The sequence below is a fragment of the Cuculus canorus genome, chromosome 2, assembly GCF_017976375.1.
Source record: "Cuculus canorus isolate bCucCan1 chromosome 2, bCucCan1.pri, whole genome shotgun sequence".
Taxonomy (NCBI): domain Eukaryota; kingdom Metazoa; phylum Chordata; class Aves; order Cuculiformes; family Cuculidae; genus Cuculus; species Cuculus canorus.
This window is the reverse complement of record NC_071402.1, coordinates 44865072-44880643: the sequence shown is the minus strand read 5'-3', so window position 1 is coordinate 44880643 and position 15572 is coordinate 44865072. Positions and strand designations below refer to the sequence as shown.

General features: G+C 38.7%; 1 protein-coding gene across 4 annotated transcripts in view; it reads left to right on the top strand.

Moving 5' to 3' along the window:
- The window catches only part of SPIDR (scaffold protein involved in DNA repair), a 209490-nt gene that overhangs the window by 125266 nt on the left and 68652 nt on the right, over positions 1-15572 (top strand). For all 4 annotated transcript variants that reach the window (XM_054058528.1, XM_054058527.1, XM_054058526.1 and 1 more), the window contains 2 exons: positions 12181-12385; positions 14240-14490. In XM_054058528.1, coding sequence (XP_053914503.1) covers positions 12181-12385; positions 14240-14490 — 456 coding nt within the window. The remainder of the gene's footprint in view (positions 1-12180; positions 12386-14239; positions 14491-15572) is intronic.

Genomic DNA, 15572 nt, shown 5'->3' with positions numbered 1-15572 from the left:
AGCCAGAGGGACTGCTAACAGCATTAACCGAAGGCCAAGGGATCTGACCCTCTCCTCTGAGACGGCAGCGCTGTTCGCTGGCGGGTGTCCCAGGGGTGCTGGAAAACAACGCAGTCTGCACAATCTCTCTGCCTCTTGACCAGAGACAGTCAGGGTCACAGACGTGAATATTATCTTTGTGACGCTTCAAGCAAGCAAACAGATAATTTTGTTTTTTAAAGGAATGTTGCATGCAATCAGTTGAATGTAAAAACGCCATATCAGATCTTTCCAGAGCTGCTCCCTTGAGGGGATGTTGCGCCAGCTCACCCACCCCGCTGGGGCAGGGGCAAGGCAGGGAAGGGAGTGCACATGCGTGTGCGTGTACTGTTGTGTGCATGTGCACACATATAACTAGAGTCACAAAAAGGCCTCTTTTCCCTTGATGAGTCCCTTGTGTCTTCCCTCTGATGTTAACTAAGACAGGGAACTCTTCGTATCATAGTCTGGGAATCGTGCCCTGGACATTTTTTCAGCTGAGCACATTTACATACAGGAAATCAGCCCAAAGACTCCTCTTCAAACAGTATTTGTACTCAACAGTTTTGCACTGGTTTGAGGTATCTTTTTTTTTTTTTTTTTTTTTTTTTAATAAATGATAAAGAGGAAAATACAGAATACTAGTATGGGAGATACTAGCATAGATACTATAGATGCTAGTATGGGAGATACTAGTATAGGTAATATAGCTACTAGTACCTTTGCATTAAAAACAGCTGTATAAATATATGTTAAAATACAACATCCTAAATATGTTTACTTGCAAAATTTAAAGCAAGAATGTTCTAGTATTATTGCATATATTACTTTTTTCCCACATTCTGTTTAGTGATGCTGTTGAGCAAGAGAATAATTTTTATTTAGGTCCATCTTGAATTGCATATGAATATGAGTGTGAAGCACCATCCTCCCTTGCAGAGTGCCAGCGCCAGGAGGAGCAGTACAGGAGGGCTGTAGGTTAGTGTGTGCTTCCTACACGCTAATGTAAGGAACGGAGACTAAGAGAAGCCAGCCCTTGGCTTGGCTGAACAAGAAGAAGAAACCTTTTTAAATTAAAAAAAATTAAAATAATTAAATAAGCAAGCAGTCTTGCCACCAGAGTGGGAAAAAAATGAAGAATTTCAGCTTATGTAGGGGCGTATATCAGCTGGCACAAACATGGGGAAGAAGAGGCTGAAGAGAAGACCTTATTGGTCTTTATAACTGCCTGAAAGGATGTTGTAGTGAGGTGGGTGTTGATCTCTTCTCTCAAGGAACAAGTGATAGGATGAGAGGAAATGGCCTTAACTTGCACTGGGGGAGGGTTAGATTTGGTATTAGGAAATATTACTTCACTGAAAGGTAGCAAAATGCATGTTATATATATAAATGATTCTGTGATTCTGTTCTATATTTTTCTTGGAGTTAGAAGACGTTTTCTTACCAATAAGTTGTAGTGAGAGTAGTCAGGAGGAAAGGCAAGTGGTTTTGCTGGAGCCTGCTTGTTTTGTCAGAGAATTTTTTCTCCTGGTTTTGCCTGTGATACCATGTGAATCAAATGAAAAACAGGGTCTGGTTTGATCTTGTGTACATAGTGTAAGGCTGGGCATATTATACAATGATACTGTATTTCCTGTTATTTTAGTGAAAGTACAAGTAGAGTTAAAAGTATAGAAAGGAAAAACAACACGCATGATGATTCCTTTATAAGTTGGTCAGCAGTTCTCCTTTAGGTTCATATTCCTCAGCTTTTCAAATTCAGCTGCAAAATACCTGCTTATGAAACCTGGTATGCAGTTCCCAGGCCTGAGAATAGGGATGCCATCCTTCATTTAACAATACTGGATATATTTAAGCCTCTGATTAGCTTACAGTTGTTTGCTTGGGAAATGTGTGTGTTAGTTTTTTCAGCCTTTATTGTATAAACATTTCTCTGTACTGGCTAATGTCACTATTGTTCTTGGAATGCCATTCTCACTTTAAACTTCAGTGTTTTTTGCTTTGCCAGGGCCAAGATTTCCATGATGGCACACCTTCTCCCTTCTGCCTCTCTCCCCAGTTTTCTCCAAAATCTGTATTTTCACAGGTGTTTCTCCACAACTTCAAAGCCTTTGTTTCTGCTCTTTTCGGTAGGGGAGCGCTGGGTGCAGTAGGGAGAAATACCCATACTCCAGAATACTCCTTTCCCTTGGAAGGGTGTTGCTTCTACAGAGCTCTCTTGCTGGAGTGGATAGTCCAAGAACTGGCTTTTTATAAGCGACTGTAGGTCACAGCCTCAGTGCTGCCACAACTCTTCCCAGTTTTTAAAGGGTATTGATGGCCCCTTGATTTGATGGGTGTGTTTGTATCAGGCTTGTAGAAGTCTTGCTATGTTTGTCTATGACAGTCATTCAAGCAATGACTCAGATTGCGATTCTGTTTTCTTAGGTCCTTGAGGAAAATACAGGTCTTGTTCTTGTTCCGAAAAAGTTGCTCTTACGTTTTACTTCTGTAATGATCAGTCTGGTGTTTCTTCCCTTCTTTCAACTTGGCTTATAACTAATTTTAAGGGGCTGTATTCATCTGACTGTACAATACAGAGAATTGTGGTAGGTAAACTTGGGTTTTTAGGTTGGTAGATGAAGTATTTTAGAGAAACATAGAAGCAGACCTGTGTGTAGTGTTTTTCTTTAAATATTAAGGGCTTTTATCTTTCCACTATACTCTGTATTTTTCTTTTATTTAAAGCAGAAAAGACTGTTTCCTTCTGGAAAATAAATATTCTTTGAAATGGAAAAGTAAACCTAGAACATGCTTAAGCTGTGTGGCCTCTGAAGGCTAATAGATTCACAAAAAAGTAATCCAGGAGTTCACCCATCTCATTGCATTATTGAGTCTGCTTTGCTGAGTCACCAGTCCTCTTACATGAATCGGAAAAAGAAATTTGAGTGTAAGAATAGTGTGATACAGTATGAATATTTTCCCAGAGATGATCTGGTGGCTGATTGTCACTGCAACTGTTCAGAGAGGTAAAACAGACTAAAAGCTAAGCCATGACCCAGAGACCACCAGTATAAGATTTCAATATTAGAATTAAAAGTTCTTGCTTGTTCTGTACAATTAGGTCTTTAAAGTAATGCTGGAAGACTAAGATTGCTCTTGATTCAAAAAAGAAAATAAAAATACTGCATTAAGGAGAATGTTGAGTTTAAATGTTGTTTCTTACGAGGTTTTTCCTGTTTGGACTGTGAGAGAACAAGGCTGTAGGATCTGTCTATTGTGATTTAATGGAGGGGATGTGTACTATTACACAGAAGCAAAATGAGGTTCTGAAAGTAGTTCTTGTGAGCGATAACTTTAAAGTACATACCTGAAAAAAAAGAAAGGCATTTTGTTTATCACAGAAGAGCAGTGTTTCTGTGGCAGGCTTCACTTACACAGAAAGGTTCACTCAGGCTATGTCTACACAAGCATATTTCAGTAAAAGAGCTCACACTCTGGCCTCTAGTGTTGCTGTCTTTTCACTGATAACTGTGGTGTGTAGATTACTGCAGGCAGGATTTGGCCCAAACTAGATTTCTGTGGTAGCTGGCTTATCCACACTGCCTTTATCTTCCTTAAACATTCATCAATGGTAGCAGCAAATACAGTGAAAAAAAATATTCTTCTCAGCTCAGTAAAGCTGAAGGAGAGCACAGCATAGGTGAACTTGGTCTACAACCTCCCTAAGCAGCTCTAGAGCTCTGCACCACAGCAGTCTGTGCCGCAGCCCTTTGCCTGGCACTTTTCACTTGAGACCTCCAGGCTGCTGCCTACCTTCTTGCTGAAGCAGTTTGACCAGCTCAGAGGGAGTCTTCTGCTTTTCTGTTGCACTCTTGCTACCTTTTATGATTCACTTTGTGTTACCAGAGAACTCAGAACTACTGGTACTTTCAGCCACTCTCTGTGTACTAATGGTTGATAGCACTGGATTTGTCTGTATAAGAAGTCACCTCACCAGAATTTGGTCTTGCTCCATGTCCTGGCCAAGAAACAATAGAAAATACCCAGAGATGGCAACCAGAACAAGAAGCAAGCAAAAAAACCAAGTCCAATGGGAGTTTTTTAGTTGTTTTGTAGTTGAGTTGGTTGGTTGGTTTTAATAATGGGTTTAATAATAAAATACTTCAATAGAAGTGTGTGCATATATTGAGTTGTCTTTCTGAGAACTGCAGTTCGTTCAGGGGTAGGTATTTGTTCTTGCTGCTGGGCGTGTGAAGACACTTTTGAACATGTATGCAAGCATGGACTTGTAAAGAGTCTTTGTCAATGCACATGCCAAACCTCTATGAGAGAAAAGGCTACTTAGTGTTCTTAGTAACCTCTAGAAAACATTGAACAATGTGTTTAAAATGGAATTTATTTGTTAAATCTTCTCTGATAATCCTCCAGACATGAACCAACCAGCCAAGTACCCTGACACTTCATACCTTGGACAGTAATTCTGAGCTCAAGTTCTTCACTCTAACTCGTGACCCTCAGCTGCTTGGGTGGATATTGCAGAGGTCTTCTGGCCTGAGGAGCAGCTTCTCCAGATAACTGAGGAGTGGGGATGCTGTGTAGTGGTGGCAGAGTGGCCACACTCCTTACCTTTCCACCACAGTTGTTAGTGTAACCTGTTACCTCAAATCTCCATTGTGTCATGGTGCCTACAAAGGAAATAAAGAATTAGACACCTTCTGTGCAACAAGAACACTATGGCGATTTCCTTTCTCTTCTGGGGCACGCTGTGGACCTCACAATCCTATGGACGTGGAATGTGTCCATCCTTCTATAGAGTGCTTTAGAGCTAGGGCTGGAGGAAGGGTTTGACCTCTCCTATTAAGAAATTGTAGGTAAATGCAAAGTGCACAAATAAAATTGTCGACTCAGTATTGTTAATATCCAGGAATGTGGTTTTAGTATTCTGATAGCTTCATTAATATGTCAGCTTAGTTTTCATCTAGTGATCAGAAAAACGCATAGAAAGGTAAGACTTACTAGAAATTGAGTCAGAAACATCATGATGTCACTGTAGAAATTCATGGTGCATTTTCAGGTTGGAATTTCAGTCTTCTGGATCAAAAGCGGAACAATACCAAAGAGTGACAAGGAGAGGTGTGGAGCAGCTTCCCTATGAGAAATGACTAAGATGACTAGGGCTCTTCAGCTTGAAAAAGCAGTGGCTGGGAGAGGGTGTGATAAAGGTCTGTATTAGGAAGTGATCAAGAAGGGTGATTGTTCACTGCCTCTTAAAAGGAAGAAGTGGAGGGCAGCAATGTAACCACTACGTGACAGATCAAAACAAATAAAAGGAAGTGGTTTCTCACATGCGTGTAATTAGACTGTAGAGCACGGTGGATGCTGCAGGATGTTGTGGATGCTGTCAGTGTGACTAATGTCAAAAAGCAGGTACATAAATTCCTGGAAGAAAAAGTCTGCCAAGGACTGTTAACTACAAAGGTATTACTTCCACCTTAGGAAATCCCTAAGCTGAAAGTTTTTAGAAGTTATTAGAGAGTTTTCTGGAGAACTTTCACTAGGTGCTTACTTTTATTTTCATAGTCTTCTTCAAATATCTGCTGTTTGCTGCTGAAGGCTAGATTGGTATATGGGGTAGATTGAGCTCTGATCTCACACCAGTACAGCCATTTTTGTTATCGCTAACATTCACCACAAGTTTTAATATGATGTCACTTTGCAGTTTGCTTGCTTCCCTTTTTTCACCTTTCAGAATCCCTCCAACATATCCCTGGACTTTCTGGTGGCTCCAGCCATCCTCCCTCAGCCACCTCAAACCCTATGTGCAATTCAGCACTGGGAGCAGATAGAAGAAGTCATCTGAGTAGTGAGCTCATGCCTAGTCAGACACAAGTTGATATATGGAGTAAACACACAGACTGGATTCTTTCATAACATCTTGATTCTGAAAAGATAACCACAATATTTATATCTCCCCAGTTACGTGTAACACCCTCATACTGTGTATGGGGGAGTGTTTTTGTTTTTAAATTTTCTCATGCAGTGCTTTATTACATTTTTTTACCAATGGAACTTTAAATCTTAAAAAAATTGCTTTGTGTCTGACTTATGCACTAGGTAGGAAAGAAGTCCCAGCATCACAGTTAGAATAGATTTTCACCAAATTCTCTCAAAAGTATTCACACCATGAGCTCAAGAGGTTGTTTTCATGCTGGTCTGTACAGAAGCACAGCCTGTGAGTGGAATTTAATGTTTGGTGGTGCCAAAGGGTAAGCTCTGTCATAATAAATTGTGGTCCAGAATGCTAGAAATTTCAGGTGCTTTCTTCATAGCTGAAGTAAGTGGCAGGAGAGCTCTGAGGAACTTTCCTGCTTTCCAGTCTTGGTAAAGCCTGGTATTACACTAATTTCCTGAAGGTGGATGAGATGTGCTTTGTTATCCATCTGTGTTTTCCTACATCAGAAAACCTGTACATCCTTTTCGGTTAGCACACAGTGCAGCTCTCTGCAGAGGTGAGAGCCCTGGGTGTGTGATATAAGAGTGCATGATGGTAACCACAAGCTTTTTATAGCAGAGCTCGTCTTAAATGTGAAAATGCCATACAACTCTTTTTCGTGCTCCAGGGTGTCACATTTCAAAAGGCGGTACTATGGCAAGCCAGTTTATATGATAACTTTGAAATCAGTAAAATTATATAGTGATAAAACTGTTGGCTTTGTGTATTGTAATTTCTTACTAGAGTGATTTCTTAGGTTTACAAGTAGTTTTATTGAAAAGTACAATATTATTTTGCAGAAAGAACTTATGCTGCAATAGAGGAGATTTTTTTTCCCATTACCTATGTTGTTTTTCTGATTTCCTTAGAGTTTTCTTTTTTCTTAAGGATAAATGACAAATGATGGTAGATTGGGTTATAATAATATATACTTTTAATAGCTATGTATTCTTTTCTTTGTGTGTTGTATTCATGGAAGGAGTCCTCAGACAAAATATTTTTCTAGTAGGGGAACAAACCAAATACCTAGCTATTCACAGATAAAAAAAGTAGACATTTTAGACATAGATTAAGCAGCTTTTTATTGTTACACCTTCTGCAGAGCTGCTATTCTGAGATGCTGAAGCTGCATTTCTTTGGAAAACCTGACACAATTGAGAATTCTATATTTTACATATACAGAATATGACATGTATCTGGACACTGATCTAGATGGTTAGTGCCATCTTTTCATGGAGAAAATAGTACAATCAGCCTTGGGAACTTGTCCCACAGTGATCTATTGCTTTGAGTAAGATAATTTCAAAGAAAGAGATACCAGCTGATTTCTATTTTTTGACTTTGAGGTTGGGCAGGGGAAGAAGTTTTGCTTTACGAAAGCTTGAGCTTGCAAACACAGTATTCATACAGATCATTAAAGTGATGGTAAATGACGCTGATGGAGGCTTACACATGAGTGGTGAGATTACTCACTCACGGATGAAAACTCTGTTTGGGCAGTCTGTGGGCATGGCAGAAGGTAGCTCTGTTCCAAATGGCTTTTTGATCCAGGCTACATATTAAGAAGACAGTTATCATCCTTGAGTAGTAGGTGGGCAGAGATATATCTGGACTTGGAAAATTTGAGGTTTTATAAACTATTATCATGATTTCAATGCTCAGGCATTTCTTGGACATGTTTCAATTTTTCACAAGTAACATTGCAAATGACACTCAACCCCAAGCAAGAGACAGAATGAGCAACTTCCTACTGGATAAAATAAGCAATTCCTAGGAAGTTAGGTTTGGGCTTTGTGTGGTGTTCCTATGGGAGATGATTCCTCATGCTTCAGGGCAGCAGCATAAGGCTCTGGCATGCTCTTACCCTGCATATACTACTGCTGTTCTACTTGATGGATGCTAAACCTTGTTTACTCAGAATTCATTGTTCTGAGTCTCAAAATTAGCCTGTTTCATAATTACAGTGCATGTTTTAGGTCACGGAAATGTTAAGAGTGTTCAGTTAATGCAATGTACTTTTCAAAAAAATGCTCTAGGCATTTTACACTTTGTAAAAGAAAAGGGGAAAAAAAGCCCAATAAAATACCCAGAGAGAGCAAACAAAAAAACATGTTCTCTAATTTAAAGTGATCCAGAGTCATCTCGAGTTCATGAACCAGCACTGCCATTTGATGTCAGCACAACAGAGCGGAAACATGTGGTTTGTGAGCGAGCTGCTGCCTCCGTAGAGTCACAACTTCACGTTGGCTGTGCCTGTGGATGGGCTGTGCTGGGCAGAATTGCAGTGCAAACCTGCCGACTGCTCGGCAGCAGGAGTAAGACCTTGCCTCAAGCTGAAACCTCAGCTACTTTATACCGTGCCATGCTGTAAATTTCTGCGGTGTTTTGTATCTTGAATGGTGATAGACCACAATTAACAGAAGTAGGCAACGACATCTGCTTCTACTCTGCCAGATAGCCATTTCATCATAGGAGGGGGGAAGAGAAAAAGCAAGCATTCTCTCCTTAGAGAGAGAAGCAAGCTGCTGCTGGAAAAGAAAAAAAATAACATTATTGCCTCATATTCCTTTAGCATGTGACCAGTTACGGCAATTGCTGATTGTCTACATACCAGGAAAAAAAATGCCCTGTAGTATAAAAAGTTCAGAGTTTCTACTTCAGGTCATTACAAATGACCTTTCCTCTAAAAGCAGTTATTAAGGAAGTCAACTACTAATCCAACGTTTAAATACACTTTTCTGAGCGAGAAGAAAATCAAAGAGTACAGGAGAGGGATGTTTGGGGTTTCTTTAAGCCTGCAGTGAACTTCATTTTCTTTCCAGCATCTCTGTGTGGTTTACTGAATGAAATGATGTCTCTTCCTCATTCTTTGAAAATAAACTTTTAAAGAGCTTATTTTAAAAGCAGATAGAAGAGAGGAAGTATAAGAGAGGTCACAGAAAACCTTATCTGTTAAGAGGATCCTACAGAGTGTACTAGAAAACTCTTAAAGTGGTCTTTAAATCTCTCTTTTTATGAGATTCTTCCCCCTTTCAGTGCGACAGGTAACTATTGCTCTGTAGCAAGCAAGCATGGAAGCAGGGCTACTTCTATAGGTAGAGAATTTACAGCTGGGACAGATGCAGAAGGCTGAGGTGATCAGTTTATGGTGTCTTCAGCATGCAGCTCAGGTCCACAGTGGTTGTTTGGGGAAGTGATTTTATTTTTCCCCCAACTATTCCAGCTTGATAGGCTTTCTTTCCCCTAGTTTGTATCTTTCAAGTGGACAAAAAGAATTAAGGGAGGTGGGGTCTTCCTAATGTGGTAGCTCTGTTGCAAAGAGAAGAGTAAGAGCAGTACATCATGGCAATGCAGAGTTTTCTGCCGTAATAACTATCAAAATTCCTGTCCTACAGAATTTGTTTTAGCTGAACAATACTAGAATTCTATTCGTCATACTGAAGAAAAAATATACATTCTTTGGGCATTATATATAATATGTATATCAATATAAAATATTCCCATTTGGCTATCCACCTGTGACAGAATAGTGAGCTTATTACAAACTTTTTTCTTATTTCTTTCATTTCAGTTGGTTATTTCTATTTATTGCTCATCCTTTTTAATTTCCTGTTGGGAGGAATCCCTCCATTTAGAAATACGGAATATTAAGTAGAGCGCTATGATAATTCCTCTGGCTTAGCTGAAGGGATCCTTCTAAGTCTGTGGACACCTGTGCAGGTCTATAACAAATGATTCCTTAAGAAGGGTATTTTTAGTGAACTAATATTGCAGGGAATGGAGGGTCTCTCCTGAAAGTATCTATGTGTCCCTTTTTCCATTGTGGAAATGCTGTACAAGTGGAAAGGCATTACTCATGTGAAGATATGATGAAATCTGAGCAGAGAAAGATCTTGGTGGTTATAAAAGTACTCGAGGTACGGAGTGCATAGGAATAGCAAAACGGTGGTACACGTAATGTGGGTATAAGTAAAACCTACCTGCCTTAGTAAAAAGAGAAAAAAAAAAAGCTGATCACATATCTGCACAGGAAAATAAAAATAAAACCATAAACCTCAGAGTTCCTGCGAATGATTTGCTACTAACGTCAGTATTTTTTTAGAGAATGAGATGACTTAGATCAAGCAAACATTCTTCTGACATTAGTGACGTAACGGTCTTGTGTTCAGAGATATTTCCTGTTTACTTTGGTTCTGAACACAGACGTCTCAAGAAAGTAGGTGTGAAAATTTTCATTCCACATCTACGTATAAAGACAGCCCAAACTGTTCTGAGATCAGCAGCAAACTTTGTATGTTTTTTTGTTCTTCAGCAGAAAGAGAAGAGTGACAGTCTAAAAATCTCATAAGATCACAGATGTTTTGGTTTGCTGACCAAGCTTATTCCTCAGTTTTAATTCTGTAATGCGGAAAATTATCAGGCAATGTCAATTTGTCAGCTTTGTGAACTACGGTCATGATCTTTTTAACTGGGACCTTTGTTAGCATATTCTTCTGGAGCCAAGGGACTGAGTGTCCCTAGGGAATGAACTATGGCTGCCTTAGATCCAAAGAGCTCACAGATGGCAGTAAGGCATCATAGTGAAGTTCCGTACTTAGTTTTATGCTGTGATATTTCACATATTTTATGTTTCAAATCGTAACTTCTGTGAGCATTCATAGATAGAAGCAATACATCTTTTTTTTATTATTTCTGTGTACAAGTCGTAGTTTTAAGTTGCAAGCTTAGTTTTAAATGCATGCTTTTTCTAAAAGGGAAAAAAAGCATTTCTATAAAAGGCGGAGATCATCTTCCTGTTGCATTATTTTCCTAACTATATAAAAACCCCACGGATTATATTTAATAACTTGCTGCACCTCTTCCTATTCTTTTGAAAATATGTATGCATTGATTTCTACTTAACTATCCAGTCTGTACAGAATGAAGGAGTCTGTTATAAAACAGACCATGGTCAAGATCTTGTATGGATCAAGATCAGAAATAAGTATTATGGACTGAGGTCAGAAATAAGTAATTTTCAGTGGAGTTTGTTGGGTTGTTTTTTTTTTTTTTTACTTTGTATGATTACACTTCTACAAATAATGTCATAGATGTGAAAACTTGCTTCATTTCCATAATACGGCTGTTAAGCAGTCTGGAGACCAAAGTCCTGAAGTTTCTTCTGAACTCAGGTCAGATCAATTTTGCTGCCAAGGCAGGAGGCCTTGTTTTACTCCCTAGTGATACAAATCTAATAGTGAAAAACACAGACTGCAATAAAGTCACTAAGTGAATTTTGCTTCTGTTTTGATGGTCTCTAGAAAATGAGATTACTGGTTGTTTTTGTTAGCTGACTTCATTAGATTTGTATTCTGTGAGTATAAAAAGCATGTTTCTAAACGTGTGCTTGTGATACTAGCATATGAAAAAACCCAACGTTGAGGCATGCTTTAGCATTAAATTATTGTGCATTTAAGGATTCTGCAACCTGTTAATCTAATAGGTGAGAAATTACTGCATTTGAAGCTGTTTGGGAATTTACATTGGCACTAGAAAACAAAACTGGATCTGGAAGAGCACATTTATGACAGCAGTAAACATACAGGCAAAATAACACGTGCCATATCTAAAATTTTGCTTTTAGAAAGGGATAGGAGAAAGAGTAGAAGGAACAGCTTGCTGCTGGCTGCAGTGAGAATGAATTCAGTTTGGTGGAAAGTACTCAGCAGAAAGGGATGTCCTGCTCTGCAAGGGCCAGGCTGGGTCCAGCAGAGCCAGCGCTCTGAATTAACACAGAGCAGGATTAATAATCTTTTGTTCATGGCTTTTACCTCAGTAACTACGTGCAGGGGTTGCTGGTGCTTTTGATTCTATGCTGACAAGGAGAAGACACCAAGTACTGTTTGTGTGAAGCCAGATGAGGTTCATGGGACTCATCAGCTCAGCCAGCTTCCAGGTGTAAGTTGTCCCTGGATATAGTGAAGCTCTGCTCACCCAGAGCTATGCCTGAGCTAACAGGGCTGACCCAAACTGAAGGTGGGTAGGTGGTTTATTTTTAATTTGGATAACACACCTTTATGTGCTTTAGTGGTAATTATTGAAAAAAAGGGGATAGAAATACAACACAACACAACGGATGTTTTAAAATAGTGCGTACCGGTAGTTTAACTTTCATTGGATTTAATGCCATTTACATTCTTTTTTTCCAGGCAAAAACTGCTTCTCAAAAATGCAGATGTTCCTGTTATAATGAATACGTATTTTAGTCAGAAGGTGCTACTCAGTGAACATTCAGAAGCAGGAGAGAAGACATACAGCCTTACAAATATGGTTATTAGGAAGAATATTATATCTTTGGCACAGACATTCAGACTAGACGACCTTGATGATGAGTTACACCAGGCAGATAATCAGGTAAGGTCCATTTGGTTCACAGTTTAGCATTTGGTAGAAGTTTTTTGAGTATATGTTTGGAAATAATAACAAAACCAAAAATTCTAAATTGCTGACGTGTTTGGTTTCCCTTTTCGTTTAGCCAAGGGTCAATAATATACAGTGTTTATTTTAATAATATTTTCTTAGCAGAGGCTCTTGGCCCATCCATATGCTGAACTGCTGTGAGGTTATTCTGCTGAAGTCTTGCTACTGTGCTAAATAGTAATTGTAGCTTGTTTTTTCATTGATTTTTCTCTTATTCTTTATAGCTGAACAGCTAAGCTTTATTTGAAATAAAACCTGTTTTCTGCAAGCTCACTCAAGATATTATTTTAAATAAACATTCCTTTTTACCACTTCTATTTCTTAATAAATTTCCCAATTGATCCCATCCTTTCTTTAAAGTATCAGCTGGTAACACCACCACCCTTTCCCGTCCCCTCAATTTGTCTTTTTTCCTATTTTGACTTTGTTTATATTAAAATGACTACTGACTGTGCATATCTCTGGCTGTGGTTGTACAAGCTGAGGTATTTTAAGGGATCTGGTTTTCTGATAGTCCGTGCCAGCACTTTCCGAAAGTGAGGCTCTTGTGAAAGCTTTCTATTGGCCACCTGAAATCATTCTTAAATACATAATATTTGATAAATTTAGCCCTATAATTTTGGTGAACAACACTGAGTGTCAACATCTTGAATTTGCTTTACACTTAACTCCCATTATAGGGCTGGGAATGAAAAAGTTGCGTAAATCCAAATCTCCATTCTTGCTTCAACCTTATCTTGTAAAAATCATCTACTGTGGTATTCGAAACTCAGAACAGCTTACTTGTTCCCCCCATGGTTCCTAACAAACAAACCCACTTCATTTAATATTCAGTAGACAAGTTTTATTGCAAGTGCTTTGTAGACAAAGGGTTGAGTTGTATTTCAATTTTCTTTTAAATACTGCAAATTCTTTTCTACCTGTGGAAATACTTATGGCATAGTCTGTAATATTCTGAAAACCTTTTTTGGTACCTGGCTTTCTATAAAAACAGGTTTCATTGTGAAAACAGAAATTTGGCTCCTGCTGGGGAGAAACCTATATAGAGACCATGTTAGTCCTTGCATGCAATTTTTAATAAAAGATATTTATTTTAGAATGAATGAAATTATTCATTTAGATTAAGACAAAATGTAGGATAATTTTATTAATAAAAATTACTTTGGAAGTATGGAAGACGTTATTCATGAAATATGTTTTGGAAATAATGAGAAGGTTGAGGTTTGTACTTTTACAGTTCTATACTTTTCATTAATCATCTAATTCTTTCATATTAAAACATTTTACATTGAAATGTGTAAGTCTGAGGACCAATTTACTGTTCTATAAAACTAGACACCTGTTCATTTTCAACTTAATCTGAAAGTCTGGAATCATTCAAGATGGATTTTATCCCTTTTTGAGAAGAGGAAGGAGAGAACATATCAACACATTCTATGGTTCTATGATTCTAACATCAGCGAAGTAAAAATGAAACTCAATTCAAAGGGGAGAGTCCTAAATACTAGTACGAATTCTGGTTTTCTGCTGATGTCACTTTCATTTCTCATGGATTGAGTAAGTTCAGTCCAGAGCACCAGTTAAATTAAGATTACTGTGTGCTCAACTCTCTTGAGCGTTCATTAAAAATCCACAATAAATACTGGCTGTTAGTCTGTAAGTTAATTTAGGTGCAGTCAGTGATTTTGCACTTCTTGCAGTGACTTTGCCTGATTAAATTTTATTCCTTAGCACTAAGTTGTTTCAAGGTCCCATGAAATGCTTCTCTAATGGGTTTTCCCTCACCAGGTTGCTTGTACTCCACAAATCCACAACAACTGCGATTCCAAACAGGATTGCTTAGCACTGAATGCTGTTAATGATTCTCTGCTTGAAATGGTGGAAAGCCAGGGAGCAGTGGGATGGAGAGAAGTGCAGGTGAGAGTCGTTATCCAAAGGGTGTACTGTTTGCCTGCAAGAGAAGGTTACGGAAGCCACGTTCAAGGAAACAAGCCTCTTTGTGCAACATCAGTCACAAATTCGGATCTACCCAATGTTAGGTGAGTAATAAGATGCATGGGAATTTTTCTGTTGAGGCTGTGATATATGAGAAGCTGAAAAGGAAGGAGTTTGGAAATGTCATTCTTAGTCACTGACTCGCAGGGAACAAGCACACTCAGCAAGGCACAGGGCTCTTGGTCGAGGTGGTGTAGTTTTTTGAAAGGTATGTGTGACGTAGATGTAGTCCTTCCCAGAGGATGGAACAATCTGTCTATAGTTCAAATCACCAACAGATGACAGGAAGATTGAGAACTAATTAATGAGATGTTAGTTTAAAACCAGTGATGATCATTCACGTCTTCCTCGAGCTTCACAGATAAGTTACTTACATTTACCTATTTCAGGCTCCAGTATGCTCTGCTAGTTAAGTTATGCTTATAGACTGGTCTTCTGAGACAAAAGTCAAATACATAGAGAGGTAAAGAAACAAAAGTCTTCTCTAAAATTGGGATTTTTTGCCCAGATGCTACTAGGGAAAGGTAGGTGTAAACATGCAAACTTCCATTTTGAAGCCACTGGAAGAAGTTACTGTTGACTTCTGGAAATCTGGAGGTCACAGCAGTTCATGTCCTCTGCGATAAAAAGTGATCTGGGGTCAAAGCATTAACACCAATGCAGAAATCTTATACACAAAACCCATGGAGCCTACAGCTTTAGACCAGTGGGTTCAGCCTCTTCTGTTTTATTTCTTGCATCCTAATACTGGTCTGTTATTTAGTGTAGGGAATCAAGAACAAGATTTTGTTTTCTTCAGTACAATAGATATGCCAGATAGTTTTCCCTTCTGACCAGTACTGAACCATTGAACCATTTTCTTCTCCTTTTATAATCCTCAAGGTTTGAGACCAAAGACTGATTCCAAAATCTGTCTCAGCAGCTCTGGGGCTTAGATCGGTGTGTCTGTTATTGAATTCCCTTCCTTTGGTTTTGCACTAACTTTTGGTTCATGCTGGCTTAAAATTTTTTAAGAAATAAGATACATTCGATTTTGTTTTCACTCTGGAAGCTTGTTAAAGTGAGTTACATTGGTAGAGCTTATATAAGGCTTCTAAGTTCAGCCTTTCAGGACGTTAGGATATCT